Source organism: Acinonyx jubatus, chromosome C2 (genome assembly GCF_027475565.1).
Source record: "Acinonyx jubatus isolate Ajub_Pintada_27869175 chromosome C2, VMU_Ajub_asm_v1.0, whole genome shotgun sequence".
NCBI lineage: Eukaryota > Metazoa > Chordata > Mammalia > Carnivora > Felidae > Acinonyx > Acinonyx jubatus.
Genome location: NC_069384.1, coordinates 68,478,621 through 68,502,068, shown reverse-complemented (window position 1 = coordinate 68,502,068; position 23,448 = coordinate 68,478,621). Strand labels below are relative to the sequence as shown.

The 23,448-nt window shown below is 44.1% G+C and overlaps 1 protein-coding gene across 22 annotated transcripts in view; it reads right to left on the bottom strand.

Annotated features, from left to right (window-relative positions):
• Positions 1 to 23,448, bottom strand: part of KALRN (kalirin RhoGEF kinase) — a 661,810-nt gene that overhangs the window by 586,953 nt on the left and 51,409 nt on the right. For 3 of the 22 annotated variants that reach the window (XM_027061031.2, XM_027061032.2, XM_027061035.2), the window contains exon 1: positions 9,805 to 13,282. The exons of 17 other annotated variants lie outside the window; for them this stretch is intronic. In XM_027061031.2, the coding sequence (XP_026916832.1) occupies positions 9,805 to 9,871 (67 nt within the window). In that variant the 5' untranslated portion in view covers positions 9,872 to 13,282. Of the gene's footprint in view, positions 1 to 9,804; positions 13,288 to 23,448 lie in introns of those variants that run through there. 2 more of the 22 variants (XM_027061043.2, XM_027061046.2) reach the window with 1 other exon arrangement.

Below are 23,448 nucleotides of genomic sequence, written 5' to 3'. Positions count from 1 at the left end.
ATAAAGCTCCAGCCTTCTCTGATTACACCTTTCCTCTGAATCACTAGAGCATTTGCACTGCATTTTCTCTTACCCGGAATGCCCTTTTCCCTTGCTGTACCCAAATCTTCAAAAATCCAAATACATGTTGATGGCTTGATTTATGTCTTTAATGCATTCCATGCACAGGTGTCATCTCCTCTCCAAGAGTTTCCCACAGGGCCCAGCATAGGGTTTTGTATCAGAGGAGGGAGGAGGGACTGATCTCTCAATTTCACTGGCAGGCTTATGACTCTCCACTCATTTATCGTTTCCCCTAAACCATTCAATGGCAGAATTTACAGGTGATAGACCTCCCCACCACCTCACCCCTGTACTTTCTAATTATAGATCCTCTCTGAGTCCCCTCAGCTATCTCATCGATACAATGAGAATAACACCGCCTACATCGCAGGGTTGTTGGAGGACTGAATGAAGCAGGTGAGAGCCTATCCAAGGTCTTGACCTAGCCCACCTCTCCAGTCTCAGCCCATAACATTTCTTACTCTTCTGCTAAGAATATCAAGGCCACCTGAACTGCATTTCCTCTTTTTTTTTTTCTTCTTACTACTTAAAAATAGCTTTCGAAGCACCTCCTTCTACCCTCTTTCCAACAGAGGAAGCATTCCCCTCCTCCGGTCTACCACTTCCATCTGTACTCTTGCTTCAGCCCATTCCTACCTCCTCCAGGTCACTGATGCACTTTACAGCACTTATCACAAGCTCTTATTATAAATTCAACTGTTGCTGGACTTGTGTATTATCCGTCTCACTCACTAGAATGTAAACTTCATGAAGACTTCATGCCTTATTCATGCTGTATCCCCAGAAAATAGCACAGGCCCAGAACATAGGCAGTACTCAATGAATATTTATTGAATGGATTAATAAATCCATTTCTGTATATCATTTTCAAACCTCTCTCTGTCATTGGCCCCACCCCATCCTTAAATACAGTCAGGCCTCCCTTCCTTAACAAAACCATCATTTGACCTTAATGTCTCACCAACCTATTTTTTACCTTGCATTTTCTGACATGGTTCTCAAATAAACAATATGTGCCGGCTGCTGCCTCATCTTTACCATCTCCTCCCACTGCAATCTGGTTTCTCCTCACCAAGGCTGCTGAAACAAAGCTGTGAGTAGTCACCAAAGCCTTCTGTCACCAAACCCTCAAAGTTGCCCAACTTCCCTGCAAATGGGGATCCCTAACTGTCCCTTCTCCTCTACTCCCATGAATTTATTGTGTCCTGGCTCTCCTCCCACCCTTGGGAATATTCTCCTCACTTGGATCCTGTCTCCCCATGTCCACACTTTCCAAGATCAGTCAACACTAATCACATTTCCCCCTATACTGTCTTCCCTGAGCTAATATCAATTTCATGATCACTTTTAGGCCAATAAATCAAAATCATGCATCTGCTACCCTAACTGTTCTCTGGAAACATAAACCTGAAGACGCTGGGCATTATGTTATATCATGTTATACTTCTTCATATTTCCAGCACCTGGCACTGGTACCATATTCCCAGTACCTACATTCCCTACTGCCTGGCATGCAGAAATTGTTCAGTGCATTTTTAAATTAAATGCTACTACCCTGCCATCATCTGCCTTTAACCTGACATGCAAGCAAGAATCTTCACAAGGCAGCCCCAACCTATCTCTCTAAACTTAACTCTTACCACACACACAATCCAGGAAGTCTGTACTCTCTGACTTCCATCCTCTTAGTTAAGTACCACTGAAGCTTAACTCAGTGTTGTCCTATTAATCCTACCTGTCACTGTAGTATTTGTTACTGTCTACTTCCCCCACTAGACTATAAAGTCTTATGAATACAAGAATACTGTCTTCTTCAGCACTGTATTCCCAGAGCCTTAATTGGGCACAGCATATAGTAGGCCCTTAGAAGACATTCATTGAATGAGCAAACATTTCTTATTTCATTCAGACTATTTCTCCCTCTTATGAAATAATACCTGACAGCACCATGTAGATATATTTAGGTACTGCAGGTATATTATTTTGCAGGTATTGCAAGTACTGTCCACATAGAAGCATGGAACCTTACGACTAGAAGGTATCTACCTTCTAGTAATCCATCATCTGATCGAGGGGTCAACAGAGACTCGCAGAAATTACTGATAGATCGTGGTCTTTCAGGAGTTTGAACTGTAAGCTCTCTGAGGGCAGGAAGCCTACTTATTATCCCCAAATGCTCCCTGCTATGCGTAGACCCTTAGTAGATATGATTACTATTGCCAGCAATAACACCAACAGTATTTATTGCTTTGGCCATTTCTTTGATAACAAACTGCCTCCATCTGCAAGGTGAAGGGTAAACTCTTCACTTATGTTGAGAATCCAGCTGGCGTTCTGACCATCCAGGGACACAGCAACCTCACAACCCCTTGGCTATCAGCAATCACTGAATATGTCACAAGAGAAGAACAGGCCCTGGGAGGCCATGCCACACCCAGAAAAGTGCTGCTTTGCTGTTCTCACATCACGGTAACCTCCACCTCACTGGACGGAAACACCACACCTGCACCTCACAGGACAGCTATCGGTGTCCTTCCCCCAGGACTTGGCCTAGATATATCTTGTCTAGTGATCTCACACCACAGACAAGACATCCCAGTGATATACTCTATATGTGCTGACAAGGGAGGTGGACAGGATCTCCAGTTTAACATGTGTGCTGGAGGAAAAGTGAGTGTCTCCCCACCCACCTGTACCATAGCACATATAGAGAGAACTCAGCCCAGATGGGAGTCAGGGGTCCTGGATAGCAGCTCTGTGGCTTTAGCAAAGTACCTAACCTCTGTAAGCCTATTTTCTATCTGGGAAATGGGGACTAAAGTAATCTATCTCAAAGATACATAATGAGGACCCACAGATATAAGACATTAGAATTGTCAAATCATTACAGTTCTCTTTTTTTCTCCTTAACAATGCCATGATAATCAGTATCTTTTCTTTGTTCCCTGGAGAGTTCAGGTACTCTGTTAGCCAAAGTGATTTATTGGAAACAACCCTGAACTAGGTGTCTGGGTGAGAATACAAAGGGATAGTGGGACAAGGACCTAAACTCAGAGAACATCCACTCTCAGGGAGGGGAAAGGACCCCCCACAGACACACTCACCCAGAAGTAACTAAGCTCATAACAGCAGCACAAATCTGGGAGGACAGCATGCACCTACCAAGCACTTCTTCAGCTCAGGCACTGCCACACATATTAACTCCTTCAGTGCTCACAACAACCCCGTGAGACATGTCCTGTTACTACCCACAGGAGCCCATTGTGTATCATGGAACGCCTAATTATGGACACCTAAGTGCCCACCTGCCTCCAAACAGAACCAGGTATGACTAATTAGGGGAGCCTTTTCGGAAGACATGTGAGTTTCAAGGTTTAGAAGGGGAAGGGTGTGAATTAACTATAAGAAGGAGACACTTGGGGCATTTCTAGTGGAAGCACAGGAAAATACGGAGCTTTCTGGGCAGATTCTGGAGCAGAGCAACAAAGAATTGTCTGGGATGGTGTTTCCAGTGGTGCTGTGCTCAAACTATTTATTGGACAAGACACTTGGTCCCTTTAGAAAAGTGATCTTATGCCAAAAGCCAATTAAATAACTATAAGAGAGGGGCACCTGGATGGCTCAGTCAGTTGAGTGTCCAACTTCGGCTCAGGTCATATCTCACGGTTTGTGAGTTCGAGCCCCGCATCAGGCTCTGTGCTGACAGCTCAGAGCCTGGAGCCTGCTTCGGATTCTGTGTCTTGTTCTCTCTCTCTGCCCCTCCCCTGCTCATGCTCTGTCTCTCTGTGTCTCAAAAATAAATAAAACATTAAAAAATAAATAAATAACTATAAGAGATACATATTTGTAACTTAAAAAGCTAAGTTAAAGTAACTTCTTTATGTATATATAGGAATATTCAGCTCAAACGGGAAGGTGATTACAACCTAAGTTCCTCTAATTGGAAAATCCCTAGTTCAGGAAGCCATCCAACACTTTTCATACACATGCTGTGTGCTTTTCTCCTTTTTCCCACAGACCATAGGAGGGAAGGAACAAGTCATAAAGGTTGGCACAAAGAAGACATACGTCAAGCTGGGCACACATATGCAAGTTAACAAAAGCAGGACAAGCCAAAACAAAATGGGTATCCATTTGTCCAGGATCACCTGGGTATCCTACTATCCATGGCAATAGGGACTGGCCACAAGCAGATGGACTAAGCAGAGACACCAAGCCTGACCCAGTCAGGGACCAGAGCTGGGCAGATTACTGAGCAGCAGACCACAGACAGGCCATCTTCAGTGATGGGAAACCAAGGGCCAGGAAGAGGGCTGTAGGCATGGGAAGGATGAGATCTACAGTCAGGATGCCTGAGAGACACAGCCATTAGAGCTAGCTGCCTCTTGACCCTGTACTGACTGCACCTGGGCAGAGTCAATCCTTGGATTAGGACATTTAGGAGATGTGAAGGTTGAGGCAAGAGAGAACAGCTGCACAGGAAGAGGTGAACTTTGGTGAGAAACACAGATTCCTGGCTGAGCTACAGCCCAACACTGTGAAGGCTTAAGGAAAGTTACTCTCCTCACTGCCCATCTATCAGAAAGGAGAAAGGGATTTTTGTTTCTCGAATTCTGGGCCGGGCCCAGCTGTTGGGGGCTATACTAAGAAGGAATGAAAGGGGCTTGACATCTGCAGTGATAAACTGCCATCCCAATCTCCAAAGCCTTAGGCAGCCAGAACAGACAGCAAAAACCCCAAAGCAAGCTGGGGCCAGACAACATCCTGCACACAAGAAAAATTTTGTTCCTAGAAATAAGGAAAGTCAAGGTTTAGCTAGGTAGTGATAGAAAATGGTTGCAGTTGCAGTTTTTGAAGAAAACTGCATGAATTATACCCAAAAGATTATGTTCTTTTAAATTTTACTCCTTAGTGCATTCCTATGCTTACTCCTGTGTTTACTATTCTCATATAGTGGCTGATTTTCTCATTTATTTTGTTATTTTGCTAAAGAGGCATTTTTGCCTTTCCTCTCTGGCATCCATGTTACAGGATGGCAATGAGCAGTCCTCAAGCCTGGCTACCATCAGAATCACCTGCAGAGCCCTTAAAAATGCCAATGTCCAGCTCCAGCAAGTCTCACTTAATTGGCTGCGGGTGGTGGTGGGAAGAAAGGAACTGGACACTGCACTCTCTAACAGCTCCTGGGTGATTCTCATGTATATCCAGGGGTAAGAATCAGTTGGTTTCTGGTCCAGAAGCCAAAGTACTGTGTGGTACCTACAAGAATATGAACAAAACACCAAGAAGAAATTAGCAGTCTAAAAACTATGTTGTAAATTCAATATATCACTTACGTTTTCCACACATCAGTCATTTATGTACTTCTGACATCATTTAACCATATCCATTACCTCCTACAGTTATTTCCTCAATAGTATTTTAAATCAATTCCATTTTACTTAAATTTATTTTAAAAAGAAACTACTGTACTGAGGATAATGGCAAGGTGACATAAAAAGGCAGGGGCAAAAGAAGAAAAGACAGTTGCTCCTGAGAGGGAAAAGCACTCAAGTTAGGAGGCAGGGAAAGACAGAAGACCCAGGATGCGGGGCAAAGCTGGCACAGGCATGGGGTGAGGAAAATAGGAAGCTTGGAGATAGGTTGGAGACTAACAGAAGAATGCCAGAGAATGGGGTTACAGGTAGCAAGTGCCTATAGGAGGCCGTGCCCTTAAAGAAGCCCTAGGGAGAGGGGTGCCTGGGTGGCTCAGTTGGTTAAGTGTCCAACTTCAGCTCAGGTCATGATCTCATGGCTCGTGGGTTTGAGCCCTGTGTCAGGCTCTGTGCTGACAGCTCAGAGCCTGGAGCCTGCTTCAGATTCTATGTCTCCCTCTCTCTCTGCCTCTCCCTGGCTCGTACTCTGTCTGTCTCAAAAATAAACATTAAAAAAAGAAAAAAGAAAAAAAGAAGAAGCCCTAAGGAGAGAGAGAGGCTGTGGAAGCAAAGAAGCTGGGGTCAGAGATGAAGGCAGGGCAGAGTATGAGACCCAAGCGGGGCTGCTGGAAGTGAGGGGCGATCTGAGAGATGAGTGGGGCTGAAGAGGGCCTGCTTGGATGAAGTGGGGGTGGGGACAGGGGACAGCACAACAGAAACAGACACCAGGCAGAACAGAATGTCTGCTGGACAGCACCAGGCAGTGACCAGCAAAAGACCCTCCAGCGACATCTGTAAATCACCTAAAATCATCTAACGACAACCAGTGGTAGACATTCCATACGGTGGAAACACTGCCCAATGCCCTATGAAGAAGGAGCCACCAGTCTTCCCTCTCTTCCTCTTTCACTCCAACATGATTACGCGTAAACAAAGAAATGTAAACCCCCACTTCGCATGTCAGGTCCCCAAGGACATGCCAAAACTCAACAACCACAAAAAGTGATGTTATTTCTCTTCTCTTATATACTACTCGTGTTTCTTATCTGCATGAGCTCCTTTCTTTCCATGAGCAGCCCTACCTACCACAGGAACCATCTCCTCAGTCACTGTCTGTAAGCACAGAACAGTCAGCAGAATTGACCAACACCCAGTAACAAACACCATAAAAACTGTGTCTGCTATTAACAAAATAAATCATCAAAATAACCGTGTCTGAGCAAGTTGGTAGTTCACTATCATATAGGTCCTTACATATAGACTAAAAATATCCTTACACATAGTTAACTACAAGCCCTAAAAAACAATCCCTCTTATTATTTAAAATCCTCACCCTTAACTTTTTTTAAATGAGGGGGGAGACAAAAGGTTCATCTGCAATCACCAAGCAATCACTGTCATTTCTCAGTAAAGTTTATTTCCGCTCCACGATGTGTTCTGTTTCCTCCCCTTTCCTAGATGTGTCAAATCACAGATTCCTGTATCCCCCAGTCACAGCCAAGAGAATGACTCAGGCGGCACACAGCTTGTCAATTATTTCAATTTCCTGGGCTAAGCTCATCATTTCCCCCCTTCTTCTCATTTCTTATCCTCTCCTCACTTTCTTGAGGCCTGTTACTTTCAAGATGACATGAGGCATGACAATAATGAGGGTGAAATGACATGAAATCCTAAAACAGATGAAGGGAGCTAAATTCTGATACACTAAGAAGAGATCTAAGAGAACTTCGTTCACCGCCCGGGAGGACAGGGTTCATCATTCATCCATCCATCCATTCAACAAATATTTACTGAGAATTTCCCATGAGTTATCTCAATCTAGCACGCCACTTGAAATCATGCCATTGTCTAGACAATGTTAGGTAACATTAGCTGCTAGAGAGGTGCTCTCTATCCAAAACTTCTGCTTGAATACAGATGTGAGGGTGCACACATGTACACGTATAGTACTAGGACACCCACTAACCAGAACTGGGCAACTTAACATTCAACCCCAGAAGCCTAGAAATAAAATACCCTTCACAGGAAGGGCTAATTTAAAGCCTCATAGTAAAGAAAACCCTAGAGACACTGTTTATGAAAGACCATAAACTTTCATCTACAGCCATACATGATGACAAAACATTCATGGAAGAACACACAATTCTGGCAACCAACTTTTGCTATCCAGGGGCACAGGTTAATCCACAAATCCATAAATGTATTAACCTGACATTTCAAGAATGTTTGACACTTTTTTCTTTTTTTTAATGTTTACTTATTTATTTATTTTGAGAGAGAGTGAGCATGCACGAGAGAAGGGGAGAGGCGCAGAGACAGAAAGAGAGAGAATCTCAAGCAGGCTCCATGCTCAGCATAGATCCCAATGTGGGGCTTGATCCCACAGCTATGAGATCATGACCTGACCCCAAATCAAGAGCCACCCAGACACCCCGAATGACTGATACTTTTACATGCACTAACAATAAATTTCCCCCAAATGCTATAAGTATTGGTATAATATTCCCAGTTTTCAAATTAACAAACTGAGGTTCCATTTGAGAGTAAACCATTTATTCAAGGGCACTTGGAAAGTAATGAAGCCAGAACTTGAATCTAAGTTTGCAATTCATGGATTCATGCATTTTCAAAAAATAAAATAAATAAATTATTATTATACCTTATACACTAACATCTAATCTCTTCTTCTAATTAGTATCATATGTTAGTTTGAATTTGTTTGAATTCACATAAGTATAAATTGTCTCTAAGCTTCTAATAATTCTTAGACTTTTCTCAGCTCCTGGTTATTCCATACCTCTTGCTCCTGTTTTTCCCAGGATGTTTGTAGGAGAGTGAGAATTAACTGTCCTGGTAATAAAAACTAACATTTACGGGTCACTTTCTTCATGCCAAGCACTGGGGTAAAGTATTTCACTTGTAGTTTCTCACTCAACCCTTACAGCAACCCTCTAGGTCAGTGCTATTATTACCATCATCACCCTGTTTATAAGGAAGGAAAGGAGGCACAGAGAGTTTAAGTAACTTGCCTGAGATCACACAGGTAAGGGGGATTCACACTTATGATCTTCTTCCCTGTCCCCCAGTCTATGACCTCCACCTGTAAGAAGTTCTGGCTCTCCTAACACTCTCATCTCCTCTCCAGTCTGGGCTCCCACTGGCCTGTTTCTCAGTGCCAGTGAGAGACTGCTTTTCACATGTGTCCTCCATCTTTGATTTCTCCCTGATAAGAGCCCTGGTTCACCTGCTCTGTGCAGCTTTCTGCTTCTACCTTATACTGACCTCCTGGCATACCTAAGAATGTTCCCAATGGAGATGAATACACCTTGGGTATACAGCAGGGCTTCCCCAGGACCATCTTTTCCATCAGGGGTTTGATCTCATTCTTGCCAAAACCTCTTAAAGGAGCCAAAGCTTTTAAAAATAGCACTCAATATTTTTAAAATTACTCAACCAAGTTAGTAGTGGCTTTCCCTTACAGCAGAGTATCTGAATTTGCATCACATTATCAAGAGATTTAAAACACATTAATATGTGAGGGTGAAATGTATTAAGGTCAGATTAATCTGAGGAATAAAACTGACTTTCCCTTCTTGTTCCACTGACTGCAAATTCTGAACCGGCTCTATCTACAGATAATCCACAAAAGGAGCTGTCCTCAGCACAGGTGCTATATAGCTCCATGATGCTGAAAGGCATGTAAAGAGGAAATGAACACTTACAAAGCACCTATTGTGCACCAGACATTATGTTATGTGTTTTATAGGTATAAATTAAATAATAATTCCCCAACAACCCTAGCAAATAGGTCTTTACCGAGCCCATTTTACAGATGGGGAAACAAGCTGAGAAAAGTCACATGAATCAGCCTAAGGTCACAGAGCTGGTAAGTGGCAGAGCTGAGATCTGAGCCTACATCTGTTTGTTTCCAGCTTCTTGATGCAGGGACCATTCTCCTTGTTACATGGCTTCTCAAAGTGATCTATCAAAAGCCCTGCAACACTTGTCTTTGACTATAGTATGGAGCTTGATTTAAAAAAAAAAAAAAAAAAAAAAAAAACAGCAAGAAATGAGATGCTGATATACAGATGCTCCCCAAATGGCACTGTGATCCCAATTCCCAGCTGGGTCACAAATGTCCCAAGAAAAACAGCCTGTCTTTACTTTCCATGGGTTGGCTACTCCCCTGTTTCATTCCCTGTTCTCTCTTTTTGCTCCCTGCTCCCCGCACTCTGTGTCTTTCCATGTGCATGTTTCTGCCTCTCTCTCTCTTTCGCGCACACACACACACACACACACACACACACACACACTCACTCAGGAATACCTCGATCCAGCAGCCGGAGCAGGCGGAGATACCAGAGATACCACTGGTCCCAGAAGCGGTCCGTCATCCCACCCTGAACTCATCCTTCACAGCCAGTCCCTCAGCAGAGCCTCATCCCACCACCTCCGACTCGAGGAGGCCGGAATTACTTGATGCTGGGCTCACACGCAGCCTGCTCTGAGCAAATGCCTGCCTGTGAAGACAGCCACCAGTCCTCCCACACAGAGGCTGACTGTGCCGGAGCCGTTTCACAGCAACAAAGGAACAAGTGCAGAACACCGCCGCCTTGTGCAGACCTAGTCTGCAGGGGCCCAAGAGGAGGTCAGAGATGTGGGGGGCGGGGCGGGGGGGAGGCAGGGAGAGCTGTCACAAAGAGGCGAGGTTAGAGGTGGTCTTGGGAATGAAAATCCACATTCTAGGTCATGTCTTAAATTTCATTCCAGAATACCTCAACATTCTGGCTTTCCCTGCCTCTCACGACAGAGGCCAGTGGCTCCCTTAATAGGACTGGGGTGGGAAGCCAGGAGCTCAGCCATCCAGGATTCCAAGGCCTGCCCAGAAGACCCAGAGTCTCACTGCCTCACTCCACAGGGACCAGAGACACTCCTGTCCAAGAATGCTAGACCCACATGAGCAGAAAAAGACCACAGCCCCTTACTCCCTCTGTCCATTTGTGGATCCTGTTATCATGGAGATAGCACAGGCTCTGGAGTCACACAGTCATGGGTTCAAATCCTGTTACCACTTAATAGTTGCCTGGTTTCAACCAAGTTTCTTCAACTCCCTTAGCCCAAGCTCCCTCCTTATAAACTGGAGAGAAAAGCATCTGCCCCACGGAAACATTGTGAGGTTCCCAGGAAAGGAAGAATGTGCCATTTCTGGTATAGCACTCAATGGAGAGCAGTGCTCAAGCATTCATCCTCCTGACCTCTCAATCCCTCTCCTTCGCACCCACATGTCCATACATTCCACGGTTTCCTACCTCCCTGCCTTTGCTCCTGCTCTTCCTGCCAACAGCATGGCTTCCTCTGATTTTCCCAATGTCTAACTCAACTACCGCATACTGGGCAGCCATCTCTGGTCTTCCCCTTTATATTCCATTTCACGTTCTCCTTGTCTAGGACTCTGCTGCCTTACTTGATCATAAACTCCACGAACATAGGAACTGCTTCATAATCATCGTTGTGTCCCCCAATGTACTTCACATAGTGCCTTGAACTTTACAAGTGCTCGAGTATTTACTTACTGAATAAATGAACAGGCAAGTGAGTCTGGGAATGCCACACAATTTCATTCTCATGGCAAGGAGAGGAATGCACTATGGCACCTCAGATCGTGGGCACTGCCTACAGCCTGTAGGAAGATGATGGGGCTCCCCATGCCTGCCCTGCTGGGAGCCCATTTTATAGCGGACTGGCCACCCATGCAGTGAGGCTGCACCCCTAGTGACTGGGAGTCCTGCTCACAGAAGTGAAACCCAAGGGGACTCTAGCTTCTGGGACCACTCTGTCCTCTAAGCCTAAAAAGTACCTGGCAGCCCTGTGCACACCCATCACAGCTTTTGTGTCAGCTTCGGCCAAACCAGCAATGCCTTCTCACTGTCCTAACAGAAATGTTAGCTTCCCAGGCCTCCTGTTCTTCATTGGGCAGCCGGTGGGAGCAATCCTCCCTCAGTCCTCCCTTCCTGGGAGCTTTAGGCCCCTGAGCTGAGACAGGCCAAAGATCCTGACAGAACTCAGACTGAGGCGGAGGCTGGGGGAGGGTGGGGATAAGAGCTGGGAGGGAGACGAGAAAGTGAGCGCAGACACAACCTCTCCACCCCCTGGCCCCTGCACCAGCACCACCCTGCATCGTGGTTCCTTCTGAAAGGGCAGTAGTGGGACTGAGCAGACAGACTGCCTGGAAGCCACCTCTCTGGCTCCAATAGTATTATTTTGTTATTACCTTAAATGGACAAGACTCCAGCCTGTAGTTAACACAAGAATGCAAGCCCCTCCTCTCTCCAGACAGCAGTGCACTGACCCCGGAGGCTCCCCCTTCCTTCCCAAACAATAAAATCCATCATTCAGGTGTAGCCAGTACTTTTTTGGTTCACAAAGTACTTTCATATCCATCATCTACTTTGGGTCTCCGAACAGCCCCACAAGGTCTGTAGGACAGGGATCATTTTCCCCGGTCTACTGAAGAGAAAACCCACATTCCAAGAGGTTAAATAACTTGCTTAGAGTCAAATGCCTAGTAGGTAGCTGGGCTGAGAAAGAGATATGTACCATCTGTGTCCTCCCAAAGAGAGTTTCTGGGGCTCTGGAATGTTCCCCGAGGAACTGTGACATCTTTCCCAGAGCCATGGAAGCCCTCAGAGTAGGGCAGGGACTGGGGAAACATGGCTACTTCCCAACAGGATGTCCCTCCGGGATACAGCTGACATACCATGGGCACAGGCTGAGGTAAGCAGGCCTCATTAATGGCCTTTCACCTTTCTCTTTAGCTCCTGGCTGTGGCTGCCAAGGGAGAGCGTCTCCTAAGAAGAATGCCAAAGGGGGCTTTCCAGAACACAACTTGGGAGAAATCCGAAGGGTTTCCGAAATGGAGGGTGGGAGGTGGGAGAGGGGCACACATGGCTCTCCCACCATGCAGGAGACCTAGACAGAGATGGGCTGTGGCAAGACAGTTCCAGTGACTGTGTGGAACGGTGTGAACAAGAGTACTCTATTCCATGTCCCACTTGGGCTAGAAGAAAGCAGCTGGCCCTGTTCCCCTCCCTCTAGTAATCAAGGGCAATTCCACACAGCCTCAAAAAAGAGAAAAGAATAAAAAAAGAGAAAGGGAATAAAGCCTCAAAAAGAGAAAAGGAATAAATCTGTTAAAGAACAATATGGGTGTAAACACCTCCCCACACAACTATGAACCTAGAAACATAAGCATCACCTGTTGGGTTAGGCCCAGGATGAACCCATTCAGCCAGGAATTTTACTAAAATCAGCTCTAACCTATCAAGCTGGGCTCCTTAGAGCTCGCTGGCCCACCACTGCTCATTTCTCCAACCCCCACAGAGCCTCATAAGCTTTAGTGTAAATGCAGCACCTCCAGAAGTTGAATAAAATGTTCCAAGAAACTCTGAGAGTTTCCATTTAGCTGCAGTGCAATTAGAAAGGACAGGATATTGGCCAGGACAGAGCTTTATTAACTTTTGTTGCTGTTGTTTTGTCTTAAACAATGCTTCCTCAGTGGCTCCTTCTTTCCTCATGATCAAAACAAGCATGGCCATTCCCATTGGCATGGGCCCTCCAGCCCACCCACCTGGCTACAGGGACATATTCTCCAGGGACAAGTAGCATCTTCAGTCCAGCAAACAGCCTGTCCATTCCAGAGGACTGATGCCCATCTGGAGGATCACTGGTTACTCAATGTCACATCATAGATATGATGCCTTCTCTTCACTGATCCTTCTTCTTAACTTGGCACTGTTCTTTCTCCCTCTCTCCACCCGCCCCAACATGAAAACACTGTGTTCCCGATCAGATAAAGCCAGCACAGTGTATGGAGCAGAAGGCAAACAGCACAGAGGGAGGAGAGAACCAATCATGTCCCAAATCTTTCCCACTCATCTCCTGGGACAATGACCACCAATCCCACAGCAGCACTGGCCAGCTCCTTGGACACACGGGGCTTTCAGACAAGTGGAGGCCACACAAGAGGTTATATGGTAGCATACCAGAGTGGAGACAATCCGTCGACATGCTGTTCTTCCCCCCACCATGCCCCAGGAAGTGAGCTCCATCAGGCTGCCATTTTGCCCTGCAAGCTGTGCTTCAGTTGCAACATGAATCAAACACTCCAGCAGACACCATCCCCAGCCACCTCCCACACCACTTCTGTCCCCTTGGCGATTAGCACCCAAGTGTTGAAGTGAGCCTGTGGCAGCACATTCTCAGCAACACCATCTATGGGATGGGAAGGACCCCCCACCGCCACCCCAGTCTCTCCTGTGAGAGCCTGGTGTCCCCAGGTGAACAGGCTCCTTAGGTCCACACCTGAAGACAGCACCTATGACAAGTATCACCTATCACACTGAAATTCAAGTCCACCTCTCCCAAGAGGCCTTTTCCAGCTAACCCCATTCATTCTCTACCTCAGAGGTTCTCAAAGTTTAATGGGCAGCAGAATCACCTTAGAGGGTTTGTTATCCATGCAGATAACTAGGCCTCACTCCCAGAGGCCTGCATATTTAACAAGCTCCCCAGATGATTCTGTCCCCAGCTCTCCTCTCTTACACAAGGCACTGACTTCATTTAACTCTTCTGGTTGAATTCTAGAGTGTACCCACCTCCCCATATACCCTAAGAGTCCAGTAGGCAGGGAGCTTCTGAGTCTCAAAGCAGACTAGAGTGTCCTGGATGGTAAAGGGATGTCCTACCTCCCAAGGTCCATTAGAGGGACCCAAGCGGAGGTGTTGAGACGCTGCTAGCCAGAAGGCTGGGAAATCATCAGTCTCATCTCTCTCCGCAGGCTCCAGAAAGCATTCGTTCTGCCTTGGCTCCACCGCACATCTGTACAATAACTTTAAATGTCACCTCAAATATCAGGTCAGGCAGCAGGAGGGAAAGGCAGAAGCTAATTAGCCTGCTTGCCCTGGCTTTTGTGTCGCTTTCATCCTTGCTCACCTCCAACCTCTGCTGAGATCTTTAAGTATCCGTTGGCTGGGGAGCCCCCAGCTCATGAAGACTGCACACAACATTTCACCACACGAGGTTCTAAACCAAACTGTTTAATGGAGGAACTCCCTTACCTTGCTCTGAGTATTTATACTTCCCCTACCCCCACCAGTCAACAGAACCCCATGTTGCCCTGAATATCCAACCACAGCACACCATCCCCAAACCCCTCCCCCCGCCCCATGCCCCAAGAGCCAGACTCATCCCATCTTTCTCTACCTCTTCAAAGCTTTCCCATCCCAGGTGTGTGAAGAGTATCATGATAATCTCATCCCCTGTAAGGTCTTTATGATGAGATCTTTACATTTAGGCCCTTGGGAAGTATTTACATTTTGGCAAAAGATATTGCTTCAAAGGAAGGGGTGGGGGGGGATGCAAGCTCATAGATACAGAGAACAGACTGGTGTTTGTCAGAAAGTAGGGGAGAGGGCAAATGGGTGAAGGCGGTCAAAAGGTACAAATTTCTAGTAATAAAATAAATAAGTCACAGGGATGTAATGTACAGCACAGTGACTATAGTTAATAATACTATATTGCATATTATGAAAGTTGTTAAGAGTGGATCTTAAAAGTTCTCATCACAAGAAAAAAAATGTAACTATATATGGTGAATGATGTTAACTAGATTTATCATGGTGATCATTTTGCAATATATACAAATATTGAATCCCTATGTTATATACCTAAAACTAATATAATGTTATATGCCAATCATATCTTAATTTTTGAAAAGGAAATGGAAAAAAATAACATGGTGTATTTCTACCATCATGGGAGATGCTAAATTAACATTTTATTTTGGGGATTTTTGTATATGTACATGTTCTGATGACAAAGAGCTTAATTTGTACCAATTATGATCTGGAATGACAAGTAAATTTATTCCATTGTTAAAGTTTTTTTAATGTTTATTTATTTGAAAGAGAGAAAGTGGGGGAGGGGCAGGGAGAGAGGAAGACAGAGAATCTGAAGTGGGCTCTGTACTGACAGCAGAGAGCCCGATGCAGGGCTCAAACTCACAAACCATAAGATCATGTCCTGAGCTGAAGACAGCCTCTCAACTGACTGAGCCACCCAGGTGCTCCAAATTTATTCCATTGTTAAAGAAAAAAAAAGGAAGGGCATGGAAGTCCAGGCCTTAGATAAGCAGAGGTGGGGATGCACACTGGAGGCAAGGAGGAGGATCCAAGACTATCTTCCCTAAGTCTCATAGATATTAGCCTGTTAGGCCATCTTGATGAAGACAACTCACAGGAGCTGGTGCCTCCACTATTCTCCTTAACTCACTCCCATGACCTCCCATTTCCTACTCAGAACATGACTACCTGGTAGGTTGCCTTCTCTACAGCACCTACATTATAAAGTAGTTTTCCTTGAAGACAAAAAAGAAAAGCTAATCAATAGTTGGAGAGAACACCTCAGAACCCAACCCAAGAGGCCTAGGTAATCAATCCAGAGGGTTCTTTATTATCTCCTGTTTCCCACAGCCAATATGGTGGTGCCTCCATCTTACCTCCACTAAGAACAGTTTCTTCACCCATCAAGAGAGGTGGTATGACTCAAAAAACTAAAGGCCACCTCAAACTTGGGGTCCATTCACCCTGGTGAGGTTTTTCTTAACCATTTCTCTCGTCTCTTAATTCTCACAGTTCATCAACACAGAATCAGGAAAACCTAAGTTGTCAGTCACCACAGCAGAAACCTCACACCTCACCCAGCCCACAGGGAGCCCCACTGAGGAGAATTCTCTCCCTTCTCTGTCCTGTTTTCATCCCATGCCTTCACCATCTCCTACACGAATTTTTCCAAATAGTCCCCCTCCCCTCAACCCCCCAATAAAATCAGGCTAAATAGGCACCAGGCTATAATGACTGGGGTTGATAATAATGAATGTGAAGTTAAACAGGATCAAAAAGAGCCCATTGTCCCATTAAGGAAATATTAAATTTTGGTTAGCATGTATCTAGAACTAAACATTTTTTTCCATTTTCTAATGGGTTTTTTTCTGTGAGTGTTTCATAGGGTAATCCACTATCACATCAGAATATTTGACTCACATGAATACCCTTACCCCCCCCGCCCCACACACACACACACCCCTAGGATGGATAACCATAGGAGCTACACACTTCCTTGGCTTTTATTTTCAAAAAGAAAAGAATCAGTTGCCATCATCACTTTACTTTTTAGCAAATGAATTCTGCTTATGGTTCTCAAAAATAACTAATTCCTGTAAATCTATAAATAATCTCTTTCTAATCTGCTTATACTGCTAATTTGAAACCTTCTAGTGTTGGGAAAGGACCTGAACTTTGCATTCAAATCCCAAATTTCAAATCCCTTTTTCTAGCTGAGTAATTTGAGACAAATCACTTCTGTATATCTATGTTTCTTCATCTTTTGGATGAAGATAAGGATGATGTTATAAAGTTGAAATGACCTTCATGAGGAAAAAACAAAATACCATTCAAAATATGAAGCACTATACCTAATATATGGTAGGTGCTTAATAAAGTTAGTGCATTCTCTACAATAGAAAAAAACTCATATCCGTGTATGAAATTCTCACTACATACAGCCTAAGTGGACAGATAAACCAGTAAAAAACAGTGTCAGTTTTGCCATTGAGGACAACTCTAAGCCAAATGTCCCTTATGAAGTCCTGAGTTAGGGAAAAGTCACAACACCAAATCCCCCAGCTTCTCTACCTGCCAGGCAGAGGCAGATTCCTAGAGCTTACTTGCCCAACTGCCCAATTCATCTGGCTTTTTCCCCCTGCTCTAAGACAGGTTAGAAAGTTCCAAGAAAGCGGCACCTGGGTGGCTCAGTCAGTTGGGCATCTGAGTTCCGCTTAGGTCATGATCTTGTGGTTCACAAGTTTGAGCCCCGCATTGGGCTCTGCGCTGACAGCTCAGAGCCTGGAGCCTGCTTCAGATTCTATGTCTCCCTCTCTCTCTCCCCCTGCCCCCGCCTCATGCTCTGTCTCTTTCTCTCTCAAAAATAAACATTTAAAAACAATTTTAAAAAAAGAAAGTTCCAAGAAAGATTCAATTATCAAAAATCCTTTGACTATGCCCACATGAATCGTGTGGGTGACCCTCAGCACTGAGGAGGTGAGAAACTTTATGGAGCACCCTGCTGGAGTTTCCAGGTCCTTCAACCATGTGGCTTCCCTAAAAGCCCATCAGTCTGGTCTTATAGCATGTACACAGGAAAGCCTACTTAAAAATGCCCATGAAGAAGAACAAACTATACAACTTCAAGAAGAAAAGGTTTTAGGGTTACCTGAGTGGCTCAGTCGGTTGAGTGTCCGACTTTAGCCTGTGTCATGATCTCATGGTTTATGAGTTCGAGCCTCTTATCGGGCTCAGTGCCGTCAGCGTGGAGCCAACTTCGGATACTCTGTCCCCCTCTCTCCCTGTCTCCCCATACTCGCAAGCTCTCTCTCAAAAATAAATAAACCTTTAAAAAAGAAGAAGAAAAGTTTTTATAGCCTTAGGGTGGGAAGGTTTTCCTAAGCAAGACACAAAACTCAATATGTTGGCTTATATAGGCATTTTTTTAAATCTCTGTATGTATATACAAATCAATTAAGAAAAATAAGGGCTGGAAAATACCAGTGAAAGGAATACTTTTCACCGTATATCTTTTTGCAACTTTTGAATTTTGACCTTTGGACTATATCGCCTAACTTTTTAAAAGACCTCTTAAGATGATGGAGTCAAAAATAAATAAAACTGTTCTTGGAGTCCAGCTGCCACATGGTGAGAAGCACAAGCCACATGGAAAGGCCACGTGAAAGAGAAGCAAAGACCTGGGACGAGAACTGTAGCTGGTCCCAGCCGAACCCACACCGACTGCCGCTGTGTGAGTGTGGCCAGCCGGGGAGCTTCCAGCCCTCCGAGCACCCAGGCAGACACTACATACAACAGAAGAACTGCATCATCAACCCTCATAATCATGAGAAACAACAAATGGTTGTCCTAAGCCACTAAGACTGGGGGTGGCCTGTCAGAGTGTAATAGATAAAATGAAAATGAAGGCATTGGTGAATGGAGAACAATTAAAGCCACAAGATTGGATGAAATCACCAAGGAAGCACTGAAAAGGACTGTACCTTATTTCATCTACAAGACAAGAGTATGGCTAGTCTCAGGACTGTATCTTTTTTATCTACCTATCTACCTACCTTGGAATTAGAATCCTGAAGACAGGGTTGTCACAGAGGGTGTCTAATTAACATGCTTGCTTCCATTTTTAAAAAGAAGTCAGATTTCTTCACTCATATGAGGACTTAAAGAGACAAAACAGATGAACATAAGGGAAGGGAAGCAAAAATAATATAAAAACAGGAAGGGGGACAAAACATAAGACACTCTTAAATATGGAGAACAGAGAGTTACTGGAGGGGTGGAGGGAGGGGGATGGGCTAAATGGGTAAGGGGCATTAAGAAATCTACTCCTGAAATCATTATTGCACTATATGCTAACTTGGATGTAAATTTTAAAAAACAAATTAAATAAAATGGTGAAAAAAATAAAAATAAAACATTTTTAAGTAAAAAAAAAAAAAGAAAAAGAAAAAAGAAAAAGAAGTCAGATTTTCTCTGACAGGAAGTAAATATGTCTGATTTAGTTGCACGCTTTGACAAAAAGAGCTGCCTTTTCTAATCCTTAAATTTGCAGCTCCAAAAGTTTGAATAAAATATATTAAAAGCCCATTGAGGAGGGCACCTGTTGGGATGAGCACTGGGTGTTGTATGGAAACCAATTTGACAATAAATTTCATATTAAATATATACATATGTATGTGTGTATATATATATATATTAAACGCCTATATACAATATGCTAGAAAATACATGATTTGCAACCATTTAAATGTATGGTTAAAAAATGTTTAATGTCATCTTAAATGTGTGTGGGGTGGTATATAGTTTTCAATATTCTTTTAGGCAGGCAGAAGCAAAAAAATCTTTTTATTTTTTTTTATTTTTTTTTTAACGTTTATTTATTTTTGAGACAGAGAGACAGAGCATGAACGGGGGAGGGGCAGAGAGAGAGGGAGACACAGAATCTGAAGCAGGCTCCAGGCTCTGAGCCATCAGCCCAGAGCCCGACGCGGGGCTCGAACTCACGGACCGCGAGATCGTGACCTGAGCCGAAGTCGGACGCTCAACCGACTGAGCCACCCAGGTGCCCAGAAGCAAAAAAATCTTAAAAGCTCAATGAACTATGTGTGGTATACCCACACAATGGAATACTACGCAGCCATTGGTAAACAATGACAAGGCTTTCTGTAAATTGATATGAAAAGATCTTCCAGAAGTATTTTTTAGGTTCAAAATGCAAAGCATAGAACAATATAGTTAGTATTCCCTTGCTTTTGATTAAAAAAAGGGGGGTAAAATAAGTATGGATTCCGATTTGCTTATATTTACAAAAAGAAACACTGGGAAGTTTAGCAAGAAACTAACACTGACAGTTACCTATGGGGGGAGGGGACTGGGTAGACAAGCATAGGATCATATAAAGACCTTTTTATATTGTATTAATTTTTGAACAATGTGAATTGTGAGGTTTTTTTTAAGTCTTCACAGGAAAAAAAAGGAATAGATAAAATTGCAAAAACATGGATAATGTTAACAGATAATCTAGGAGACAAATATCCACTACATTGCAACAATACATCATACAAAGGATTAGAATCTCTTAACGCACAAAGAGCTCAAAAACCTTAAGAAAAAGTTAAACAACTCAGTATAAAAATGGGTCAAGAATACGAACAGGCAATTCACAGAGGAGGAAAAACAAATGACTGCTAAAAAGCAAACAAAAGGTGCTAATGTTATTAATGATCAGAGAAATGCAAATTAAAGCAATAACATCATGCCACATTTGATCTATCACACTGGATGGAAATATATATATATAAATATAAAATCTGGTAAGAGAACAAATTGATATAATGTTTCAGAACTCAGTATGACAGTACCTATCAACACTTCTAAAGTGGATAGCCTCCAAGCCAGCAATCCTATTTCTAAGACTCTCACCTACTGCACTTAGACACACAATGCAGTGTGTTCTGTAACAGCCAAAAACAGGAGGTAATCCCAATGCCCAACAATAAGGGACTAGTTAAAATAAATTACAATACAGTTACAATACAATATTTTATACTTTGAAACCATTAAAAAGGACAAGCATGAATTTCATTTGTAGTGACATGAAAGAATGCCCATAATACATCGTTGGGTAGGAGAACACAATTTGCAAAATCATTTGAAATAATTCTTATTATCCTATTCTTGTGTGAACATAGATATGGGTATATAAATACACATACACAGCAGGAAAATGGATTTCAACACACAGAGTTCTGGTAGGATATAATCAAATCATTAACAGTGGCTATCCCTGGAGAATGGGGAAGGATGGCTAGAGAATTGTATTTTATAAAATTTTATGTTGTTATAATTTTTGCCACAGTATTCTTACCTTTGGTAATTTTCAAGGCATTTAATTAATCAGGCTGACTAAAAGAGCAGCTCAGGCCTTTTCTGGAAAATGAGTGCTCCTCAGGACCAGGACTGCCAGTTCCTTCTTCACTCCCCACTCACAGGATCTGGAATGTGAGTCTCCAGAGAACCCACTGCTCATAACGACCAGCTCCCTGGACTTAATGTACCTGTCCACCGGCTGGCAGATGCTGTTCGTCCCCCATTTGCTCCATACCCCAGCTTACCACAAGTCTGGATGGTGGCTCCATGAACTTCCCCAGCATTCAGTAAAACCCCAACTCTTATCAGCCCATTCACTTAGTGGCCACTTAGAGAGCTTGTGGGATTTTGGTCAGAGATGGCAACTATGTTTCGTGCCAAGTCCCAGTTCTAACCAAGGGGCAATGATTGTCCAGAGCTTCTGTGTTAAATAAAATCACTATCTTTCCCTTTGCATTAACAAATATCTTCGAGACAAAGAAGAAAAGAAAATTTCTGAGGCCATACCCAGGACAGATGAGGAAAGAGTGGTGCCATCAATAAGTGACATCTGCCAGGACAAGGCAGGAAGAGCCATAAGTATGCAAGCTATCCAGCCTGTCACCCCTGCCCTTGTACTCTGACTCACAGTCTCTGACACTTGCAAATCTACTCTCTCTACATAGAGTATTAGACTTCGGTTGTGGGGAGCTGATGGTGGTGGGAGGTGGCTGGGGGCGGGGGGGGGGAAGCTGAGTGTGACTGTGTCATTAAGTGCCACGTCTGTCAGAAGACAGGGTCAAGGTGTGGAGAGTCTGAGGAAGGGGAAGGAGCCCCCAACAACAGGTGGAGATGTGGCCCCAAACAGATGCAGCTGGAAGGCTCTGAACATCTGGGTACAATGCAGGCCTGAAGAAAGCCCTGAGTCTGGGTTCCATCTGTCAGGTCTTATTCAGAGTTCCTTATTCCAAGGACTCAGCAATTATGCCCACATAAGAACCGGCCTCTCACCATTTTGCAACATCCAAGTGCCCTATTAACTGGGAATTCACTCATCTTTCCTATCCCTGCAAGCAAAAATAGGAAGAGGAAAAAAAACTCAAACCAAAAAAATCTCAAAACCTCACATGTTGTAACTAAAAACACTCAATAAACAAAGCCAGTCTTTGGGCTCCCTTAGGGAGTAATTGTCTAAGAATGCTTCTTTTCTTTCAGCTGCTGAGAGAGAGCGAGAGAAGGAGAGAGAGAGAGAAGGAGAGAGAGAGAGACGGAGAGAGAGAGAGACGTGCTAAGACTGTGTGAAGCTCATCTTGAAAGCATTAATTTTTCCAAACACCAATGTGCATTTCAAGTGCTGTTCCTGTGCAAGTGGCAGCAGGCAGTGAGGGAGCTGCTGAGGACGCCTCTCCATGCAGAGTCTGCCTGTGGGGCTCCAGAGGAAGTGGCTGTGGTGAAGTCTTCGGGGAAGGATGCAAGTTTTAGAAGCAGGGGCCCAGGCAACATGACTTGCCTCCAGGAGGGGCTGCACGGGGCCCCATGGTGCTGACAACTTGGGGTGGATTACCCATCTCTACACTTGGAAGAAAAAAGCGGAGCCAATACCTCCACCCCTTTTCAGAACCATTCTCTAGAGGCTGAGCTGGCCATTAACCAAATATCCTTCTTCCTCACCCATCCCTCACAATCTAGAACTCTGACAATCACACACTGGCCTAGCCCCAGGACACAGGTCATCCACTTCCCAGGTAGAGGTCTTTAAACCACTCTGCCTTCTTCTCCCCATTTATAGATAAAAATGGAGAATGCAATTTGCTCATCCATGGTTAAACTGTTCTTTGTTGCCCACGTCTATCCTCTCCAGGTAGTTGAGGACATTCTCCTCTGCAGTCTCTCTGCAGAGGACAAGACACAACAAAACCATCCACTGAGGCAAAGGAAAGTCTCATCATCTGCCTGATGAAAGCAGATTCAACAATTAGGATTCCCCAGAAGCCCAGTCAACCTTAACTAGACATTCTCCAAGCAGATTACCACCCGGGACCTATGCACATGCAACAGCATTCCAGGATTCCCACCAGAACTCAATGCTGCCCACACACAGACTTCAATGCTTTATCACCACCAAGATATCATACGCCAATTCTACCACTTACAAGTTGTATAAAATTGATTGAGTTACTTAACCTAAATGAGGATGAAAATAATAGCTTTTAAATAAGAAATGTAAAGGGCTTAGAAAAGTACCCAGCACAAAACAAATATTATATATGTGTTTACGACTATGATTATGATTATGTGCCTGGCCTTCACTCTCCACGCTCTCTCTTCCCTTTGGAACGTTGCATAGATTCCTCCCATGCTTTGGGACATTGTTTCCCACTCTGTCTTCACCTGGCTTTCTGGACTAATTCTCCCAGTCTGTAGGAAGGCTTTCTTGATATGGGCTG